Source organism: Nomascus leucogenys, chromosome 9 (assembly GCF_006542625.1).
Source record: "Nomascus leucogenys isolate Asia chromosome 9, Asia_NLE_v1, whole genome shotgun sequence".
NCBI lineage: Eukaryota > Metazoa > Chordata > Mammalia > Primates > Hylobatidae > Nomascus > Nomascus leucogenys.
In genome coordinates this window covers 13,225,490-13,246,974 of record NC_044389.1, presented here as the reverse complement: position 1 = coordinate 13,246,974, position 21,485 = coordinate 13,225,490, and the positions used below count along the sequence as shown (strand labels likewise).

Below are 21,485 nucleotides of genomic sequence, written 5' to 3'. Positions count from 1 at the left end.
CTGTACCACCGAACATATAGAGAACCCTTCTTGGATATACCTTTTGTCATTTAAAGACCAAACTTCTATCACCTTTTTTCCCTATCTAAAACTGGATCCTAATCCAGCCTTGAGAATGCCAGTCAGTTTATTAACTACTGGGCTTCTTTCTTTTATTCTCTTATCCTGTATTTTAACCTTTTAACTATTTCATATCTGCCAATTATATGGGCCAACAAAGATGAGGAAGGTAAGGAAAATGCTAATTAGATTTTGGTTTTATTCTTGAATTGGTCATTAAAAGGGACTTCATGGGATGCAGAAAGTTAACATTCTTGTTTAAAATAAGATTAAGGACGAACTCTACGGATTTTAGTTAAGAATCAATCATGTAGTTCACACCTAATTTTGATTTTTAAATTCCATATATGGAAAAAGTCTCGGAGTTCTAAAAATGAGCTACCAGTTTTGATGTAAGACTTTGGTAAGTTACTTAAACCCTCTGGGCACTATTTTCCCCCAACTGTAAAATATAAGGGGGTAAGGTAGGTGACCTGCTGTTAAAATATAATGGGCTGCAGAGAGCCAATATTCCAGGATTCTATCCAAAGAGGCACATATTTAAAAAAAAAAAAAAAGTATTACTATTTGCAGATATTATTATTCCAAAAGAATCCATGAAAAAGTTACCGGAAATTAAGTGAATTTTTAGCAAGGTCTCAGGAGACAAGGTCAATATACAAGTCAATTGTCTCTCTAAATACTAGCAATAAACAATTAGAAATTCAAAGTTTGTAAAAGTACAATTTATAATAGTGCCAAAAAACATGCAATATAAAATTATACTATGTTCATGAATTGGAAGACTCAATATTATTAAGATATCAATTCTCCCCCAAACTGTCCATAGTTTCATGCAGTCTCAATCAAAATTCCAACAGGAATTGATTTGGTGGAAATCAATAAGCTGATTCTAAAATTTACGTTAAAAAAAGTAAAAGAGATAAAACAATTTAAAAAAAAAAAACAAAGTTGGAAGACTCATACTACCTGATTTCAAGACTTCTTAGAAAGCTACAATAATCAAGACCATTTGGTATTAGCAATAGAATAGATGCACAGATCACCAGAACACAATAGAGTCCAGAAATAGACCCATACTTATGTGGTTTTCAACCACATAATTGATTTTCAACAAAGGTGCCAAAGCAATTTAATGAAGAAAAGATAGTTTTTTCAAGAAATGCTGCTGGAAGAACTAGATATATCCACATGCAAAAAAAATGAACCTTGACTCATATTTTTGAAAAACAAAAATTACTTGAAATAGATGAAAGACCTAAATGTAAAACTTGAAACTGAAATTCTAGATGACTTTTTAGGAGAAAATCTTTGTAACTTTGGATTAGGCAAGATTTATTAAATAGGAAACCAAAAAAACATGATTCACACAAGAAAATAATTAACAAACTGGACTTCATCAAAATGAAAAACTCCTGCTTGCTGAAAGACACTGGTAGGAAAATCAAAGACAAGCCACAGACTGGGAGAAAATATTAGCAAAACACCTATCTTATCAAAAAAAAAAAAACAAAACTGGTATGCAGAATACATAAAGAATTATTACAACAATCAAATTTTTTTAAAAAATAAAGGGCAAGCCAGGTGTGGTGGCTCACACCTGTAATCCCAGAACACTGGGAGGTTGAGTTGGGTGGATAGCTTGAACCCAGCAGTTTGAGACCAGCCTGGGCAACATAGTGAGACCCTGTTTCTACAAAACATTTTTTTTAAAGGGGCAAAACATTTGAACAGCTACTTCAAAGAGACATATGTGCATGTGGCAAATAAGATAGTGAGTAAAAATTAAAACCACGAGATACTACTATACATCTATTACAATGGCCTCAAAGAAAATAGGCTTTAAAAAGACTGCTTAAAATGATATTAAAGTGCATAAAAATTTTACTAAATAATACCCAATGACAACATGCAGTTGGATTTCCATAAGCCTTACCAATTTACGGACAGTTTCCCTTAAAGCTTTCTCATCCTCAATCATAATGGCCATGTCTTTCTGAACAGTTGAAGCCACTACAACATCTAGTACATCAGCCTTGGAAGCCATCTTGCAGATCATCTCATCATGGGAAAACACACAATATCGATGAAGCAAGCGATAATGCTCCACACACTGTCGGCCTAATGGCAGCTGTATCAAAAGACGGAAAGAAAAAAATAACATTCATCTTTCTTCTATTTCCAAACACCTCTGACTCATTATTATCAAATTACCAAATATCACACTATGGGTCTTAACACGTATCATTTACCAACCCTTAAACCAGACTCTGGGCCAGGCAGATGGCTGACACCTGTAATTCCAACACTTTGGGAGGCCAAGCCTTGCTTGAGTCTAAGAATCAGAGAGCAGCCTGTGCAGTATGGTGAAATCCCATCTCTACAAACAAATATAAACATTAGTCGGGTGTGGTGGTGCACGCCTGTAGTCCCAGCTACTCGGGAGGCTGACGTGGAAGGATTGCTTGAGCCTGGGAGGTCGAGGTTGCAATGAACCATGATTGCACCATTGCACTCCAGCCTGGGTGACAGAGCGAGACTGTCTCAAAAAAATTAAAAAAAACAAACAAAACACCAGACTCATAAGATTCCTAGCCTAGGCCCTAGGCCTTATTTATCTTTGCATCCCAAAGATCTGTAATGTTACATATCTTAATTAAAAAGTGGTTTAAAAAAAAAAAGACCCAGTATATTAACAATGTATTAGTATCTACAACAATGTAGAATCTAATTAGAAGTATGACCTTATATACTTCCTGAAATAATTGTGCTGAACTGGTATGATCAACCTACTTCAGGGAATAATATTCTGAAAAACTACATAATGGGAAATAAGTATAGATATAGCAAGTGCCGTTATAACAAAGTTATAATTCATTAGCTTTAACACCACTTAATCTAGAACTTTTTAGGTAAATGAAAAGTATTAATACAAATATAAAAATTAAACTTTACAACTAACTGAAACCAAATGTGTCCTTAAATTGCTGTACTGTAGATAATGTAAGCTAGTACTATACAAAGCCTTTAGACTGGAATTATTTATAAGTTTGCAATGAGATGCTCAGCTTCAGCCAGAATGTAAATCAACAGACTCCTTTCTTCATCAAGAAAGTCTTGCTACAAAAGAAAAAACATCAGCTGAACTAAGCAGTATGCTTAGGTAATTCATGCTTGATTTACACTGTGGTACAAGTGCTTTATCTCATTGTGGACTGGTAAACAATTTGCAGACTGACCAGCTGAGCAGTAATGGGTCAAGGCAACTATCCGTGTGACATTTATTTATTTTTTTGAGACAGAGTTTCAGTCTGTTGCCCAGGCTGGAGTGCAATGGTGTGATCTTGGCTCACTGCGATCTCCACCTCCTGGGTTCAAGTGATTCTCCTGCCTCAGCCTCCCAAGTAATTGGGATTACAGGCGCCCACCATCATGCCTAATTTTTGTATTTTTAGTAGAGATGGGGTTTCACCATGTTGGCCAGGCTGGTCTCGAACTCCTGACCTCAGGTGATCCGCCCACCTTGGCTTCCGAAAGTGCTGGGATTACAGGCATGAGCCACCGCACCCAGCCCACATGACACTTTAAAACATTATATTCCATTTCCTCAGGAAAAACAATAAATTTGAAAAGGTTCACTAAATTGTAATTACATACCCAATCAACAGTGCAGAAGTTAACAGCCTCAGCAAAATTAAAACCCTGGTTAAAACCACTGTGGTAGGCTCTTGGAAATGTAATCACAAACTCCCCAGCACACTGATTAGTTCGGTAAACCTGAAGAGACAGAAATGGAAGATTTTTGAGTTTCTTAAAGAGTGACATTGTTACTAAAGACAATCTGGACACAGACTATTAGATACTTTTCAAAAAAAGGCAGCTTTCTGAAATTGAGCCAGAAAAAACAAATTACTAAAGTAGAATATCACCTAGAGATACTAATTTATGTCACAAGATGGAGCAGTATCCCAGACTACCGAAGTTGATTAGTATCTGAACACAAAACAAAAATGTCGCCACATTAAGGTTCAAGGTATAACTTTTAAAAACAGCTATAATTAAGAATATCCTAATATATTATTACTACCCTCAAGTAGTATCTTCTACCACCAATTAAAGCAATCCCACTCTATTTCAAGAATCTCATAACATACAGAGCTCCTCCTCATTTGGAACTCAAACTTACCTCCCATCATTCCCTTCTTCCTACCACCACCCTCACCCCAAAAGTACCTATATTGCTCTAGGCACACAAATCCTTATACTGAACTTATTATTATATAATAATATTAGATTCCTTTTCAAGCGTCTATATTTCTACACTAATGCTTACCTAGTGTATGGTCCCCCAGAACAAAAGCATCAACATCCACTAGGAGCTTGTTGGAAATGAAAATCCTCAAGCCCCACTCAGACTAACAAAATAACAGGATCAGAAATTCTAGGGGTGGAGACCAGCCATCTGTGTGATAATACGGCCTTCAGGGTTCTGTGTAAAGACTACTACCCATCACAGGAACACCATATCTTCTACTTGGAATACTTCCTCCTTCCCTGACTCTGCCAAACATGATAATTTATCAGAGTTCCAGCTCCTACTACAGATGTCATCTCATTTACAAGCCCTTTCTGATTCTCAATATATTGAGCTATTAGATCAGTCTCATAGTTGGCACCACTGTCAAACCACACCACCCTTCCATTATCTGTATAAACATTATCTTTTACTTCAGATTGTGAATCCCTAAATGCACAAGGAGTTCATTCATCTATCTCTGTAGGTCCAGAATCTAACCTCAGACGGTTTGCTCAATTTTTAAAGAACCAGGGTCAGGTCTCAATTAAAGCAATCTACTCTTAACAAATTGGAAAAAACAGTCAACATGAAGAAAGAAAAATATTATGAGAAAAAATACCAACTATGAGGAGATGGTGAGATTGTGGTGCTTACTGGTGATTATTTTCTAAGCTATGGTCCATGCATAATTTATAATGCCTAAAATGAAAGTCCTTTCTGTTGTCTCCATTGACTAGCCTATGAACCCAAAAGCATAAACTTAAGGTCACAACAAGTTCAAGAATTCACTTTAACACTGTAAATGTATCATTTACATTTTATTTAGCTAAGATGGACTCTTCATACATTTCAATATGGCCTCCCAAATGTCTTCAGAGTATTCTCCAAAAGGAAGCCAGTATAGTTGTGCACCATGTAACAACATTTTGGTCACAGACAGACCACATATCAATGGTGGTCCGTAAGATTATAATACCACATTTTCACTGTACCTTTTCTGTTTAGATACATTTAAATACACAAATCCTTACTATTGTGTTACAACTATCTAAGGTATTCAGTACAGTAACATGCTGTACAGATTTGTAGCCCAGCAGCAATAGCCTACACCATATAGCCTAGGTGTGTAGTTCGCTATACCATCTAGGTTTGTGTAAGTACACTCGATGAAGTTCACATGACAACAAAATCACCTAGCAATGCATTTCTCAGAACATATCCCTGTTGTTCATAGGTGTCCCATGACTGTATAGTTGTCACTTCATTTAGCAACCTCTAGACTTTTCAGTCTAGACTAGGAACCCTAAAATACAAGCTCAAGACCTTGAAATAAATTTTCACTTACAAATATACTAAAACCAATGAATCGCAATTATTACTTGCAAAGGAAGGCTGTTTAGCAATATAGTTATTAGCTGCAACAAATTAGTTTTTACGGTATCTAAGGATCCAGTCCCACTGAGTAAATGTACAGTACCACAGCAAAACAGCTGTTTCTGCTATCAAGTCATGCTATGGAAAACACAGAACTAAATCAACATCATAAAAAAGTGAATAAAAAGGAAAAAGAGGAGTGGTGAATTAAGCTTGAGTGGCAGGAGGATTAACCCAGAACATACAGGCACTTCATGAGTCATCAGGGTATTGGGGTTCATGATGGTCACAAGCTGATGGAGGAGATCCGGCTGGGACACAAAGAGTTCTGGAGCTAGTTTCTTCATTACATTTTCTAGCTGCTCAGCAGCATACCCTGGGACTCCATACCAGGTTTTTGGTTCACCCCTGGAAATAGATTATAAAAATAAATCAATCTGCAACACCAACACAAACAAAATGAGTTACCAGTTCATATTTTTCAGACTCAGCTTTGTAAGACTACGCTAAAAAGGAATCCGCAAACTGACAAAATATCATTAGAAATGTGAATGTGAGCCGGGTGCTGTGGCTCACGTCTGTAATCCCAGTACTTTAAGAGACCAAGGCGGGTAGATCACGAGGTCAGGAGTTCAAGACCAGCCTGGCCAACATGGTGAAACCCTATCTCTATTAAAAATACAAAAATTAGCCAGGCATGGTGGCAGGCACCTGTAATCCCAGCTACTTGGGAGGCTGAGGCAGAAGATTCACTTGACCCCGGGAGGTGGAGGATCCAGTGAGCAGAGATCGTACCACTGCATTCCTGCCTGAGTGACAAGAGCAAGACTCCATCTCAAAAAAAAAAAAAAAAAAAAAAAAAAAAAAAAGAAATGTGATGTGAACATATGTAATGCATTTTCCCCCTTCAAGTATGAATGAACAGAAGACTTTCCATCTGAGGTCCCTCTCTCCCCTCTCATTTTTATCTGACTCTTTAGAAAATGCAGACACCTAGAATTTCTCTTTTTTTTTTTTTGAGACTGAGTCTTGCTCTGTTGTCCAGGCTGAAGTGCAACGACGCAATTTCGGCTCACTGCAACCTCCGCTTCCCAGGTTCAAGCAATTCTCCTGCCTCAGCCTCCCGAGTAGCTAGTATTACAGGCATGCACCACCATGCCCAGCTAATTTTTGTATTTTTAGTGGAGAAGGGGTTTCACCACGTTGGCCAGGCTGGTCTCGAACTCCTGACCTCAGGTGAACCGCACACCTCAGCTTAGTGCTGAGATTACAGGCGTGAGCCACCGTGCCCAGCCAATATCCAGAATTTCTAAGAATATAAGGTATCGTATTCACTTCAGGATATGTTGTTATCACAGTTGCCTAAAGCAACCGACAAGGTAAGGCAACTCTCCATTTTTCTTTTCCCTTGCCCATTCTGGCAGACGAGGTTAAATCAAACACTAATAAGGCAATTAGCATTTCTAAGGAATTTTTATTCTTCAAAGGACTTTAAATTATCAAACAATTTATCTGTATCATCCCTGTGAGGTATGGTAAATATAATCTTCATTTTATAGCTGGGAGAAGCTGCCTAGGGAAGCAGAATTAATTCTATACATATATATGCCAATTCTCTTTCTTGTGGTACATCCTCAAATTCCTTGTGTGAGGATTTGAGTGAGTTATAGATTTTCAAATATTTTTATATTTAGAAGAAAAATAGAGAAGAAAACAGATGTGAAGAAATGGCTTGAAGAGTTTAAAAAGTAAAGAAGCCCAAATATCTGCACATCCCTCCCACCTTGCCCCCTCAATGCGCACACCAAGATAAGGCTCACTCTACTGTGCGTAGTGATACCTGAATTCAGCACAACAAAAGAGAGGCTGGTCATTACACAGACCTGGAGGACACTGTGGTACCTACTATAATTCACGATTCTCCCAAAGGGGTATCCAGGCTACCACTGCCATCAAATGGGATTTTCTATAGTAAAAGTAACTTTTACTTAGAATATGCTTTTTCTATAGGTAAAGACTTCTTTTTGTTTTGAGGCGGAGTTTCGCTCTGTTGCCCAGGCAGGAGTGCAATGGTGCAGTCTCTTGGCTCACTGCAACCTCTGCCTCCCAGGTTCCAGTGATTCTCCTCCCTCAGCCTCCCAAGTAGCTGGGATTACAGGTGTTCACCACCACACCCAGCTAATTTTTATACTTTTAGTAGAGATAGGGTTTCTCCATGTTGGCCAGGCTGGTCTCAAACTCCCGACCTCAGGTGATCCGCCCATCTTGGCCTCCCAAAGTGCTGGGATTACAGGCATGAGCCACTGCACCCGGCCTAGACAAAGACTTCTTTACTTCAGATAAAAACTACCTTTCCCCCAGAAATACGTTGTTCTTGCAAAGTAGTGTGTGTGCAATTTCAGGGAATTCATGGATGCTCTAGGAATCTTAAGAACCACTGTCTTGTCAGGATGCCTGTTCTAACAGAAGTGAAAAACCTTAGGGAAAAAAGTAGTTCATTACTCTTTAGACACAGTTAAGACACATCTGCATTGAAAAGGAAAGTTTTCCTATCCAGCGTGCATACTATTCATGGGTTCTTTTTGGAACTTCTCACCAGTGCAAGTAGTTAATTGAATAGCTCCAGTGGTCTTCAATATGCCAACAGAATGAAGAAAAGCACATTCCCACATACAACCAAGGAAGTTTCATGCCACATATATCAGCAGTAATATGTGCAAGGACAGACTGCTCCATCACTGGCATGTTGTTCAAATTCCAGCCACTATCAAGATACTCCTAAAAATAAGAAGACAAAAGAGGATAAAGGTTTAGCTATATAATGCTAACATTTTAGAACTCTGTTTCAAAAGGCCAGCTAAAAACATTCTCCTTCAAAATAAAAAAAGAAATGTGGAAGAGGAGGGGCCACCATGCTGACCTTCTAGGATGCCCAGAGATTCGTTTTGCCCAATTTTGAGCTTTGTATAAATGGACTCACACAGCACATACTTTTGTATCTGTCTCTTTTTAAATATATATAGAGGAACATAAGCCATGAGTCTACTTTAACAAAGTTCAAAATCAGGCAAACTAATCTATAGTGTTAGAAGTCAGGATAGTGATTATCCTGAGGGCATAGTGCTTGTCCTGAAAGAGGAAAAGTAGTGAAGGAAAGCAGGCAAGAAGGGAACTTCTGGGGTGCTGGGAGTATCCTATTTCTTGTTTTAGTTAGTGCTGGTTACATGGGTGTGTTCAGTTTGTGGAAATTCATCAGGCTGTATACATATAACTATGTACTTTTCTGATCATATGTAATATTTTCAAAGAAAACTACCAAAAAAAAAAAAAATCACACTTTCCTACCAAGATAGAAACAGAACTCTTCCTAAGAGTTTGCTAGTATGGAAAAAAATACTCAAAAATATTGAAGTTCAAAAATAAAGGACTGGTCTCAGTCCTTCAGGTTTTCTTCAGTAGGAGAAACCAAGGTTATAAAATCTGAAGGCCAAGGGTGATAAGTAATTTTCCCCTATGACCACAATATAGTGACATAGTTAGGACTAGAATTCTTCTGTAGGCTCTTTCTACTTTTCTTGAAATCATTAAAAATCTGGTAATTAAGGATTTGCTAAAAGTAATCATAAGTTACTTCAAGCCAACCAAACAGAATTTCAATAAATACCTCAATTTCCAAGCCACTTATATGCCTACCTCTTCCTCGGGTGAGAGTTTGATTTTCCCATCTCGGACAGGAAAGCCACTGCCAAATTCCTTTGAGGCAATGTCAGCTCCATATTCCACTGTGACATCCTCCTCAATAGTGCTTACCAGTCTCCAAAATTCTTTCTCAACAAGCTCTGTGGGGACCATCTGGAAATATAAGGAATAGAAAAAATGAGTTTCCTCACAAACTGTCTGTGACCAATTAAGCTCAGTGATGGGAATCAAAGAACAGCATCCTAAGGAAAAATTGTGTCTATAATATTCTATAATTGATCTTAGGCAATTCAGGAAACCTCTACTGTCTAAAAGGAATTCATGTTCCTCTATCAACAGCCAGGCCACAACTGTAAAAGGTAGCCAAGGAAAGCAATTATTTATGACCGGGAGATATTTCTGTGTTTCAAAAAATGTAACATAAACTGTATAGTAATAATGGTTAGTTGTGTCTGAATGACGTATAGCACTGTACAGTTGATAACAGCACAGTAATAAGGTTTGTTGTTTCAATGATGCTTTATACTTTGAGATGCTTTCAAATACATTACCTGAGTCCATCCTTTCATTCTTTTCACTAGACCTGTCTGAGAGCAATGTAGGCAACCAACACAAAAAAGACAGTATATAGCAGTGGTCCCCAATGTCCCTGTGTTTTTGGCACCAGGGATGGGTTTCATGGAAGGCAATTTTTCCATGGATGGGGAAGGGCAGGGCGCAAGGGCTGGGAGGTGGGGGGGATTAGATTCTCATAAGGAACATGCAGCCTAGATCCTTTGCATAGGCAGTTCACAATAGGGTTTGCCCTCCTATGAGAATCTAATGCAGCTGCTGATCTGACAGGATGCAGAGCTCGGGTGGTAATGTTTGCCCACCGATCACCTCCTGCTGTGTGGCCCTGTTCCTAACAGGCCACCGACTGGTATTGGTCCATGGCCAGTTTGGGAAAGGGCGGCTGGGGACTGCCAGTATATATGATATGACAAAAGGAGCAATTTGTAGCAGCACACCCTTAGAATAAAGAGTCACCGGACTAAATGTCAATCTGTTGTTAATCTAGTGTAAATCCAGAGGCAGGTAACATTTAAATGTCTATCCCTCAATGTCCTCATCTAATATTCCGTCAAAATATACAGTTAACCACAAATAGAAGAGGTTACATGCAAGTCATCAGGATTGGTTAAGCAAACATATTGGCAAATATTATAACACATAAGGAAGTCAAGAGAACTGAAAATCCAAATGGAGTATAAATTTAAGTCCATTAAATAAGCAAACATTTTAAGTAACTAATAACTGATGTTAGAGGTGTTGGGGAAAAACAAGTTCACTCATATATTGCTGGGATCCATAAATTGATGCAGCAACTGAGATGGAATGAGGGAGAATGACTCTCCTCTGACCTCAATAATCATCCCAAGAAAATCATCCAATTAAAGAGTACTACATGCATAAAGGGTTTGCTGCAGTGCTTTATTAGTAGTGACAAAAATCATAGTTTAAATATCCAGAATTAAAGCATTACATTTTGGTGTACCCATCTGATGGAGTATTAAATGCTGAATGGAAAATGTTTATGCTTCAAAGTGCATAAAGGGGAATTAAAAATGGACTCATTCTGAAATTTATAATACTAACTTATGATTACATAACAATATACAACAAATGTGTTCCCAATGCATAGTACACCTTGGCACATAGCAGTCATTTAATACATTTTGTGAAGTATTCTTTATATTTGTTGGGCCAAAATGATTGCTGGTGATTTTCTTTATTAGTGTTCTATTACTGGTGCTGTATAATCTGTGTGGAAGAGGTAACTTTAGAGAAATCCTAAAATAAAAATTTAGAATGCTTTTTAAAGTATTGTGAAATTTTAAATACCACAAAACAAATTAAAGGTTTCTTTCTGCTTTCTGTGTGATAATGCCCACTAGAGTGAGGTCTCAACTAAAAATGGGTCTTCAGCTACACTTTTCTCCAAAAGCTATTAAAATCCTAAATCAAAGCCGTATATATGTACATACATGGACTGGCATGTTGAAGTAATCAGATTTGAACGCATCTGCCATTTCCCCAAAAGTACGGAGGGTATAGTCCCTGGCTGCTTGTTCAAAGCCAAATGCTTCTTGTGGCTTACTACATTCCTGAAAATAAAGAAAATTATGTTCTAGGTGACACTGAAAACATCAAGTATACTTGGTCAATCATCAAGCTGGCAGATAAAAAACAAGGCTTTAATTTGTTTATTTTACTTCTACGCTAGGTCTACATTATAAAAATAAACCTGCCTGGAAAATGTGGTTATTTTAATAAGCAAATAAAATACATTTTATTTATTTGCTAATGAGCAAATAAAATGTCAATTTTAACAACCACAACTTGGATAAACTTATATATTTATAAGAGGAGGCTAAAGATTCGACTTCCTTCAAAATCAAATAATGTTTTCAATACTGAAAATGACAGTAATAATGTCCTCCTGGGGTTAAAACTATAAAATCAACAAACAATAGATCAAAATAGAGATAAACCACTTGATGGAACAGAATGGCTCTCAGGCCAGCAATATTTGATTATAACCTAATACTGGGAGTTAACAGGGGCAGTATAAAAGCTGCCTTAATCTTCGTGAGCCAATAGACTTAAATATTCCAGATTCATTGATAAGGTCATCCCTCTTATGAGGTATTACATAATTTATCCTTGTCCCATGCCTAATAACCTCCCATTGATGGAGATATCCTTATGTTGTAACATAGCTACGTGGAAAAACACTCAAATCTTTATATCCATGCTATACTTAAAATAAACCTCCTTACTATTATAATTCAACCCTAACAAGGGTAATAGACTGACTGCTACATAATATTAATGCAAAATAATCCTAATGGCTGGATGCGGTGGCTCACACCTGTAATCCGGCACTTTGGGAGGCCAGAGCAGGCGGATCACCTGAGCTCAGGAGTTTGAGACCAGCATGGACAACGTGGCAAAACCCTGTCTCTACTAAAAAATACAAAAATTAGCTGGGCATGGTGGTGCAAGCCTGTAGTCCCATCTACTTGGGAGGCTGAGATGGGAGGATCACTTGAGCTGGGGAGGTGGAGGTTGCAGTGAGCTGAGATCACGCCACTGCACTCCACTGTACTCCAGCCTGGGTAATAGAGTGAGATTCTGTCTAAAAAATTAAAAAAAAAAAAAAAATCCTCATGAAGATAATGGTAGATCCTTTTTAGATTTTACCAATGACAGCATGCACTATTAAAAACATCAGTAATCACAGTGCTACATGAAAATGTCTCTATAAATGTAAAAAGCAGATTACTAAAATTACTTATATAATGTAGCTCCATTTGTTTAAAATAGAAAAAAGTCTGGATGAATATACACCAAGACATTAACAGTGGTTATGTATGCATTGTGAAAGCATAGCTCTACTTTTTAAGTTGTTCAATGTTTTAATAATTCTTGCAAAGAGCATGTAGTGCTTTTTATAAGAATTAAAAAAATAATAAGATACTTATTACAAATTATTTTCTGCCTCTTAACTACCCACATACATTGTGGAACTCACTTCTAAGACCTCTTTCCTATTCAGGTCCATCCCAGTTTTCTTCATGGGCCCAGTTTTCTTCACGGGCCTCATTACTGTCGACTGCCAAATCTAAAACTCAAAGGCAGGCCAAGTGAGGTGGCTCAGACCTGTAATCCCAGCAATTTGGAAGGCCGAGGTAGGAGGACTATTTGAGCTCAGGAGACCAGCCCTGGGCAACATGGTGAAACCCCCTCTGTACAAAGAATACAAAAATTAGCCAGGCATCATGGCATGGGCCTGTAGTCCCAGCTACTTGGGGGGCTGAGGTGGGAGAACTGCTTGAGCCAGGGAGGTTGAGGCTGCAGTGAGCCATGTTTGTGCCACTGCACTCCAGCCTGGGCAACAAAGTGAGTCCTTGTCTAAAAAAATAATAATAAAAAATAAATAAAACTCAAAGGCAAAGAAAAATGCCCTAAAAATTTTTTCTAGTGTTACCTCTACCATTAATTATTACCTGAGCCAAACACTTAGGACATCTCCAGTCTCCCTTGGGAACATCATGGAGAGGTGGGATCAAGCAAAAGGTATGGTAACTGTCATCACAGCCATCACACAACAGTAGCCGGTCTTCATCATTGCCACTGCCACATAAAAGACAGACATACAGGTCCACCTGTAGCAATAAAAGTGGGTACAGAACAAAGGAACATGAGCTATTATTTGATTTTCTAAAATTCTAGAAATGAAGTGGATCTGAGACATAATCTAGTCTCTACATCCTGCTACAAATGCTTCAACCTCTATAAAGGATGTTTTAAATAAAAATGTTTCGCTTTCTACGACGGATATTTCGCAATATCTCATGCATACCAAATCTAAAGTGGAATCTCCTAGCTTTCTCAATTGTGATGTGTTTAAAGTTTGTTATTTAAAGACCTAGTTTTTAGTAGGTTCCAAAACAACAACAAGATGCTAGGGTTATAGGCCAAGAATGGTGGCACATGTCTGTAGTCCCAACTACTTGGGGAGTTGAGACAGGAGGATTTCTTGAGCCTGGTAGGTCAAAGTTGGAGTGAGCCCTTATTGCATTACTGCACTTTAGCCTGGGTGACAGAGACCCTGTCTCAGGAGAAAAAAAAAAAAAGATACCAGGTAATACATTACCAACCTAACCAAAAGTAGAATTTATGAAGGAAAAATACAAGTTTTCCATATTTAAAACAAAAGTGTTTTAAAGTTAACCACATTAAACTACCAATTTACGCCTGGCACAGTGGCTTAAGCCTGTAATCCCAACACTTTTGGGGGTCCTGGCAGGACTGCTTGAAGCCAGGAGTTTGAGACCAGCCTGGGCAATATGGCGAGACACTGTCGCTACAAGAAATTTAAAAAAGAAAAATTAGCCGGGCATGGTGGTGCACACCTGTGGTCCCAGCTACTTAAGAGACTGGGGCAAGAGGATCCCTTGAGCCCAGGAGTTCAAGGCAGCAGTAGCTATGATTGTGTCACTGTACTCCAGCCATCTCTAAAAAAAGTAAAAATAAACTACCACTTTTAATTCTAATTAAGGCGACATGGTTAAGAAGTTCCCCTAATGTCCAGTGAAAAAGCATAGTTATTACTTTTTATGGGGTACACTGTATTCCCCCAAAAACTCACATGTTGAAGTCCTAACCCTCAGTACCTCAGAATGTGACTATATTTGGAAATGAGTCCTTACAGAGGTAATCATCCAATATGACTAGTGTCCTTATAAGGACAAAGATATGTATAGAGGAAAGACCATGTGAAAGACAGCCATCCACAGCCAAGGAAAGAGGGCTCAGAAGAAATCAACCCTGCCAACACCTTGATCTCAAATTTCCCAGCCTATGCAACTGTGAAAAAATAAATTTCTGTTGTTTAAGCCACTCAGTCTGTGGCACGTCCTTATGGCAGCCACAGCAAACTGATACATTACTCAATACTAGAAAGCTGAGAATTCAACTAAATGGGGAGTCTGTTTCAGTCTATTTATTGTAGCAAATAAAAATCTAGCTCTGTCAATTTTCTGATTGTATTGGGGAGAGGGGGTGGGGCAGAAGGTGACATTTATGGAGAGAACATTCAATTAGAATAATTTCTAGTTCCAAGAAGAAAAGCACCATTTCAGGCTCTCAGAAGGGGGCAGAGAAGAACCAGATCCTTTCTAAAGCCATGAGGCTTTACTTTTAATAAAAGTTTTCCACAGAATAAACAGCTCCCAGCCCTCTAACTCTGCCATGTCCTCCTCCCTACTCCCAACTGCTTTCCTTTGTTCCGTTTCCTTTTCTTCCTTCCTTCTCTACTTCCTTTTCATATCGTCCTTCCTCTTCCTTCTTCCTTTCTCTTTTTTGTTCCTTCTTTCCATTTTCTTCCTTCCCTTTGCTAGCTGGAAAGCTGGAAAACACTAACTTGGATTTTTGAGCTAGCCTTCAGCTCATGTAGAAGTGAGCTAGTGATTTATGAGCAATTCTATGTATAATGAGCTAGATTACAGTTCATTATTAGTCAGTGCTAAACTGAATGTATTCCAGAAAATGGCAGTCAAAGATGGATGTTACTACCATCTTTATAGTATGATCATGTATTTCCTCATTTATTAACTAACACTATAAACTGACTTCAAAAGATACTTTTATTGTCAGACACTAAGTTAAACAATCTTATTTAAGGCACACATTTAAGTTTAAGCTTGGGGGTAAAGGGGATTAAAGAAAGGAAGGGAAGAAGGAAAAGAGGAAAGGAAAAAGAGAAAGGGAGATGTCACTCACAGCATTGGTGGCTTTTTTAGATCGACTCTTGGGCTTTTCCTTCTCATTTTCTACAATATAATCTTTCCTCTCAATAGGTTCTTGCTTGATGCTACTCTTCATTTCTTTCTCTGTAGGAGGCAATCCAAAATTAGCTCTTTATGATGCTTTTCTCCACTTCCTCAACTCATCATCTCCCTCCCAAAGCACATACTGTACACAAACATAATTTCATGTGTGTTTTCACATTTTAGTAGCAATAGCACCCAGTATACTTTATTCAAGGGCTCAAATGCTGATTACTTTATGATAAAATGCAAACTCTTGTGCCATTTAAATTTCAGGATGTCGGTTACTTCTGGAGATGTCCCTCAGGTTTGTATGCTTTCAAAATAGGAATTAGAGTTTTCTTAAGACCAACACATAACATATACTGATGAAATCAAATTCCTCTTGGCCATGACTACAAGAGACCAACAGTTCACCAACTATACCTCTTCTACATAACACATTATCTCTCCATGATCTAAGATGACTTCCTGGTCATCCTCCTGGTCTCCAAATTCCTGGTTCTGAAGACTGAGAAGTTTGGCGAAAACAACGGCTATCAATTACTGAACTATCATGTGGTAGGCATTGTGCTCAATGCTTTCCATAAAGTATTTAACACTTCACAACAAACCCATTTCAAAGGTAAGAAAACTGATGTTAAAGTAAATCAAGAAACATCTCTAAGGTTACATAACTAGTCAGCGGTTGTGCCAAGATTACTGTACTACTTTATATTGTATCTCTATTACTTTCCACTGCATTGTGCTGCCTTTCCACTAGCTCACTAATCCCTAGGTTGAACAAATTTTAGTAACTTCTTAATTTGTATGTGCCTCCTATATAGGATATAAGATTTCTCTTAAGAGAATCTCAAATTCACCTCTCAGTGACTTACATCAAGTGATAGCCAGGCAAGTAATTAACTACAATTCAGATTTAGGAAGCATGTCTGTTTGCCTTGCCTGAAATAAATCTATTAGACGTTCGGTCAAAGGCATCTATGTTTTTCACAAATTACTTCTTTTAAGTAACTGCATTGAATCAAATTTCAAAGTAGCAACTCGCTACAGCTGAGAAACTCATCCACACTCCTAATATGCATACATATAGTTTCTGTTTCTCTCTCCCACTTGTCAGTTAATTATGAGAACAAGGACACTGTTGATATATTAAGATTTTATTTCTCAAAGCCCAACCCAGTGACTACTATGTACTGGCTGCTCTAATGTTTACTTTTTAATTTTTTTCTATTGACTTTTTCAGCTTATAATCTTTACTTATGAATAGTTATTTTTACTTTATTTACTTTTTCTTTCCTATTCATTGATAAATTTTCTTACCATTTTCACATTTTGGAGTTGGACAACCCATTCGACGTCTCAGATTATGAGTTCTGGCTTCTGTTGTCTCCTCGGGTTCTATTTTAATATTCATGGCCTTAAAAAAATTGTCATATACATGAGTATTTCCTTTAAGAAGAAATAATCTTTAAAAATCCAACTGGAATCTCAAGGTGACTATATCCTACCAATTGCCTCTATTAACAGGGCATTCAAAACATACTTCTCTCTCTTCCTAAGGAAGAGAGCTCACCTTTGAAACTACTATTAAAGCATGGATGAGAAATTTAAAAATAGGGAAAAGTTGGCCAGGCACAGTGGCTCACACCTGTAATTGCAGCACTTTGGGAGGCCGAGGCAGGCAGATCACTTGAGGTCAGAAGTTCAAGACCAGCCTGGTTAACAGTGAAACCCTGTCTCTACTAAAATTACAAAAAGTAGCTGGGCATGGTGGCACACACCTGTAGTCCCAGCTACTTGGGAGGCTGAGGCAGGAGAATCGCTTGAACCCGGGAGACAGAGGCTGCAGTGAGCTGAGATGGTGCCATTGCACTCCAGCCTGGGTGACAGAGCAAGACTCTGTCTCAAAAAAAAAAAAAAAAAAAAAAAAAAAACCAAATAGGGAAAAGTCAAAGGATCAAGAACAAATTGTGGCTGGGCAAGGTGGCTCACACCTGTAATCCCAGCATTTTGCGGGGGGGCCAAGGCAGGTGGATCACTTGAGGCCAGGAGTTTGAGATCAGCCTGCCATCATGGCAAAACCCCATCTCTAACTAAAAATACAAAAATTAGCCAGGTGTTATGCACAACTGTGGTCCCAGCTACTCAAGAGGCTGAGGCATGAGAATTGCCTGAACCCAGGAGGCTGAGGTTGCAGTGAGCCGAGACCACACCACCATACTCCAGCCTGGGCAACAAGAGCCAATCTCTGTCTCAAAAAAAAGAGAAGTGTTTCTATTCAAATTCGGAAGAACAACTCTTATTTTCCTCCTAGAAGGTTCTTGGTTCTTATCTATTTGCTTTATGCTTTATTCAATCACTGCACTAAGCCAAATCCTAAGTAGTTATATAAATGTCATAATTCCATTAGCCTCTAAGAGTTTGCTGACCTCTTCCAAGGTCTGTCAGTATTTATAGAAAACTTTGCTTCCACAATAATTTTCCATAAATTATTTTAATAAACTATTATTATAAACTACACTTCTAACATCACTAAACTATTAAGGGCTCCCTCCTCATTGAGGGTATAGAAGCCAATCTCAGTTTCTATTATTTCTTAAAGTGCTGATACTTATTGGTAAAGCAAATAAAACCATTTTGTGGTAATACTGAAGTATTTGTGGAACTGTGCTTTCTCACTTTGCCTGTGTTTATTCATACATTTTAAGGATCCCCACTGCTAAAAGAGTTTATTCCATGGGCAATATCATTACTCTCGGGTGTCATCAAGGCAGATGTAGGCATCCACAGCACTGGGGCATCTCTTATATATACATTTATAAGATCAAGAATATGCTCAAGAAAGAACTGATTCATAGATTAATTTACTTTAAACATGCTTATGGGCTTCAAATAACCATATTTTCCTATTCTGGGCAGTCTCCTTCATTCAGAAAAAGTGAATCACTAAATTTTTTTCCTGTCTCCAACTTACCAAAGTGAAAAACAATTCTCTTATTTATCTATTTCTTCAGAAAACAAAATGGCTGATTTTTTTCATTTTTGATAATTATTGAAAACCAGTTACTGATTTAGTATGATTAATGCAATATGAGGCTTCCCAGCTCTAAACAGTTCCCTATATATTATCTCTGAGTCCTAAAACTCACATATCCATCAGGCTAGGCAGGAATTCAAAACCTTCATACCTCTGGTATGGGAACAAGATCACTAGAAAAATACTCTTCTTCCTTTCCCAGGGAAAGCTTCTCAGAGCAGAAAAATCTTAAAGCAAATAATCCTTCTCCAGCCTGGACAACACAGTGAGACCTTGTCTTTATTAAAATTTTTTTTTAATTAGCTAGGCATGCATGGCATGCATCTGTAGTTCCAGCTACTTGGGAGGCTGAGGTGGCAGCTATCACCTGAGCCGGGGAGTTCAAAGTTGCAGTAAGCTATGATCATGCCACTGCACTCCAGTCTAGGTGAAAGAGCAAGACCATCTCTAAAAAGAAGAGGCTGGGTGCGGTGGCTCACGCCTGTAATCCCAGCACTTTGGGAGGCCAAGACGGGCGGATCACGAGGTCAGGAGATCGAGACCATCCTGGCTAACACGGTGAAACCCGTCTCTACTAAAAATACAAACCAAATTAGCCAGGCATGGTGGCACACGCCTGTGGTCCCAGCTACTTGGGAGGCTGAGGCAGGAGAATTGCTGGAATCTAGGAGGCGGAGGTTGCAGTAAGCCAAGATCACGCCACTGCACTCCAGCCTGGGCAACAGAGCGAGACTCTGTCTCTAAAAAAAAAAAAAAAAAGAAGTCTGAGAAAAGTGACTTTAACTGTCTTCTAACCACTCTGTTTAAAAAAACTCCTAATCTTCATGTTTTCTAGCCTTAATCTCCATTAAACAACATCCAACTTTGTGAGGGTAATGGGCAACCCAAGTAGGAACACAGGAACACCAATTCTTCCTAAGGCCTTGACTGGTAACAAGCAGCTGTCCGTCCAGGCAGCAAAAACTTAGTTAGAAAGACTTCTTCGATTCCTTACCCCTTTGATGGTACAATTCACCCAGTGTAAAAGCTGGAATACAAACAGCATCCCTTTGTGAGATTAACAAGGTTCAAAACTACAAAGAGCATACACATGAGAGAAATCCAGTGCCAGACAGCCATTGGTATTAGGGCTTGAGAATTCCTTCTAAGTTAACCTCATGAGGCTCTTACCTCTGCTCTCATGCGTTTTGCTCGTCGGGCTGGGGGGCACGTTTCCGAAGGCTGCACAGACTGCCTCTGGGGAATATCATGGGGTTTGTACTCCTTGTCCTTAGTGTCTGTGGTCAGGTTTGGCTTCTGCAAACACTAGAAATAACAACTGTACTGATAAATTCCCTCCTTTTTTTTTCCACATCATAAGTTTATTGACAAACATATCTAGTATGCCATATGAGTTCGAGTTTGATCCACTTCCAGAGGCTGCACCTCTTAAAATGCTCTTCATATCTGTTAAATGGAGAAACTGAAACATCCTCATGTTTTAAGCAGTTGGTGTCTTACTACAAGGAAGGGTGTAGCAAATGCAGATCCAAAGTACAAACACAGCTTAACTAGTAACGACCACTTGTTTTCCACTGAAAATGGCAAATTCTTCCCAGGGCCCTCCTCATAGTGGCTCCTACGGACCACAGAGGTTGTGAACCTCCGGATGCTCTGGCCCAACATAATGCTGCTGGAAGCTCTGCGAAAGGCGCAGAGACCGAGGATGGATGAAATGGCAGCACCTCACCAAGACCTTTTATTCACGACCTTGTTCCCCAGTGCACAAGGACTGAAAGGATTCCCTCCTTTTTTAATCTTAGAGAGTTCCAGTGGATTTTTGTAAGGTACATTTTACAACTATTTATGTAGACAACAGGCCTACAATTTTAAAAAATCTAAATAAAAATAAAGACAAGTCTGTGGTTACCAACCACATACATACACCTATACAGGTTTAAAACATTAAAAAAATTTTTAACAGGTGGTGTTGCTTTGATTTTTCATTGCTGACATCATCAGGTTACAACAGGCCATAGCAGTCTCAAGGCATTCCCAATGAACCACTTGGAATTATTTGTGCTTGGGACTGTCCGTTAATGCCAGGTCCATATTGTTAGAAAGGCCCCTTATAAGCTCCCAAAACAATTTTCCATATTAAAAATCTCATTTTTAACAAGTGTTTGGAATAAAAAAAAAATAGGGAATCCAATATGTTTTCCAGATTTTACAACTGTATAGTTTCAGATATAACTAGCAAAGTTATCATCCAAAGATATCACCTGAATTGAGAAAACAGGTCATTTGACTAAAGTAGTCTTCCTCACTAGGGTTTCCATTTACCACAGTACATCCCTACAAAGTCTAACTTGCAAGGCAAAGATCAATGGGTAGCCCACAGCAATAACTTTGGTTCTGATCAGAAATGCATCTCTTCTTGCTTTGCTTTTTCTTTTTAGTTTTATTCTAAGCTGGCTAAAGGAGGGTATTTAATGCCAATATAACATTAACACAACAAAATATTGCCACCAAAGCTAATATGAATTTCAGGTAAGTACTACTTTTTCGTAACAGGACCCATGAACATTACAAAAAACCTTCGTAAAAGTAAGTTCCAAAAGTAACCCTCTGAGGTGTGTTGCAACAGCTATATTTGGAA

The 21,485-nt window shown here is 38.4% G+C and overlaps 1 protein-coding gene and 1 pseudogene across 3 annotated transcripts in view; both read right to left on the bottom strand.

Annotated features, from left to right (window-relative positions):
* Positions 1 to 21,485, bottom strand: part of KDM5B (lysine demethylase 5B) — an 80,619-nt gene that overhangs the window by 17,315 nt on the left and 41,819 nt on the right. For both annotated transcript variants that reach the window (XM_030818633.1, XM_030818634.1), the window contains exons 5-14: positions 20,018 to 20,152; positions 17,131 to 17,227; positions 15,761 to 15,870; positions 13,483 to 13,641; positions 11,458 to 11,577; positions 9,425 to 9,583; positions 8,328 to 8,509; positions 5,977 to 6,139; positions 3,718 to 3,837; positions 1,997 to 2,191 (exon numbers count right to left, since the gene is read on the bottom strand). In XM_030818633.1, coding sequence (XP_030674493.1) covers positions 1,997 to 2,191; positions 3,718 to 3,837; positions 5,977 to 6,139; positions 8,328 to 8,509; positions 9,425 to 9,583; positions 11,458 to 11,577; positions 13,483 to 13,641; positions 15,761 to 15,870; positions 17,131 to 17,227; positions 20,018 to 20,152 — 1,440 coding nt within the window. The remainder of the gene's footprint in view (positions 1 to 1,996; positions 2,192 to 3,717; positions 3,838 to 5,976; positions 6,140 to 8,327; positions 8,510 to 9,424; positions 9,584 to 11,457; positions 11,578 to 13,482; positions 13,642 to 15,760; positions 15,871 to 17,130; positions 17,228 to 20,017; positions 20,153 to 21,485) is intronic.
* LOC115836677 lies at positions 20,197 to 20,605 on the bottom strand (annotated as a pseudogene). The gene has a single exon (XR_004031671.1). The product of XR_004031671.1 is annotated as a cytochrome c oxidase subunit 7C, mitochondrial pseudogene (transcript).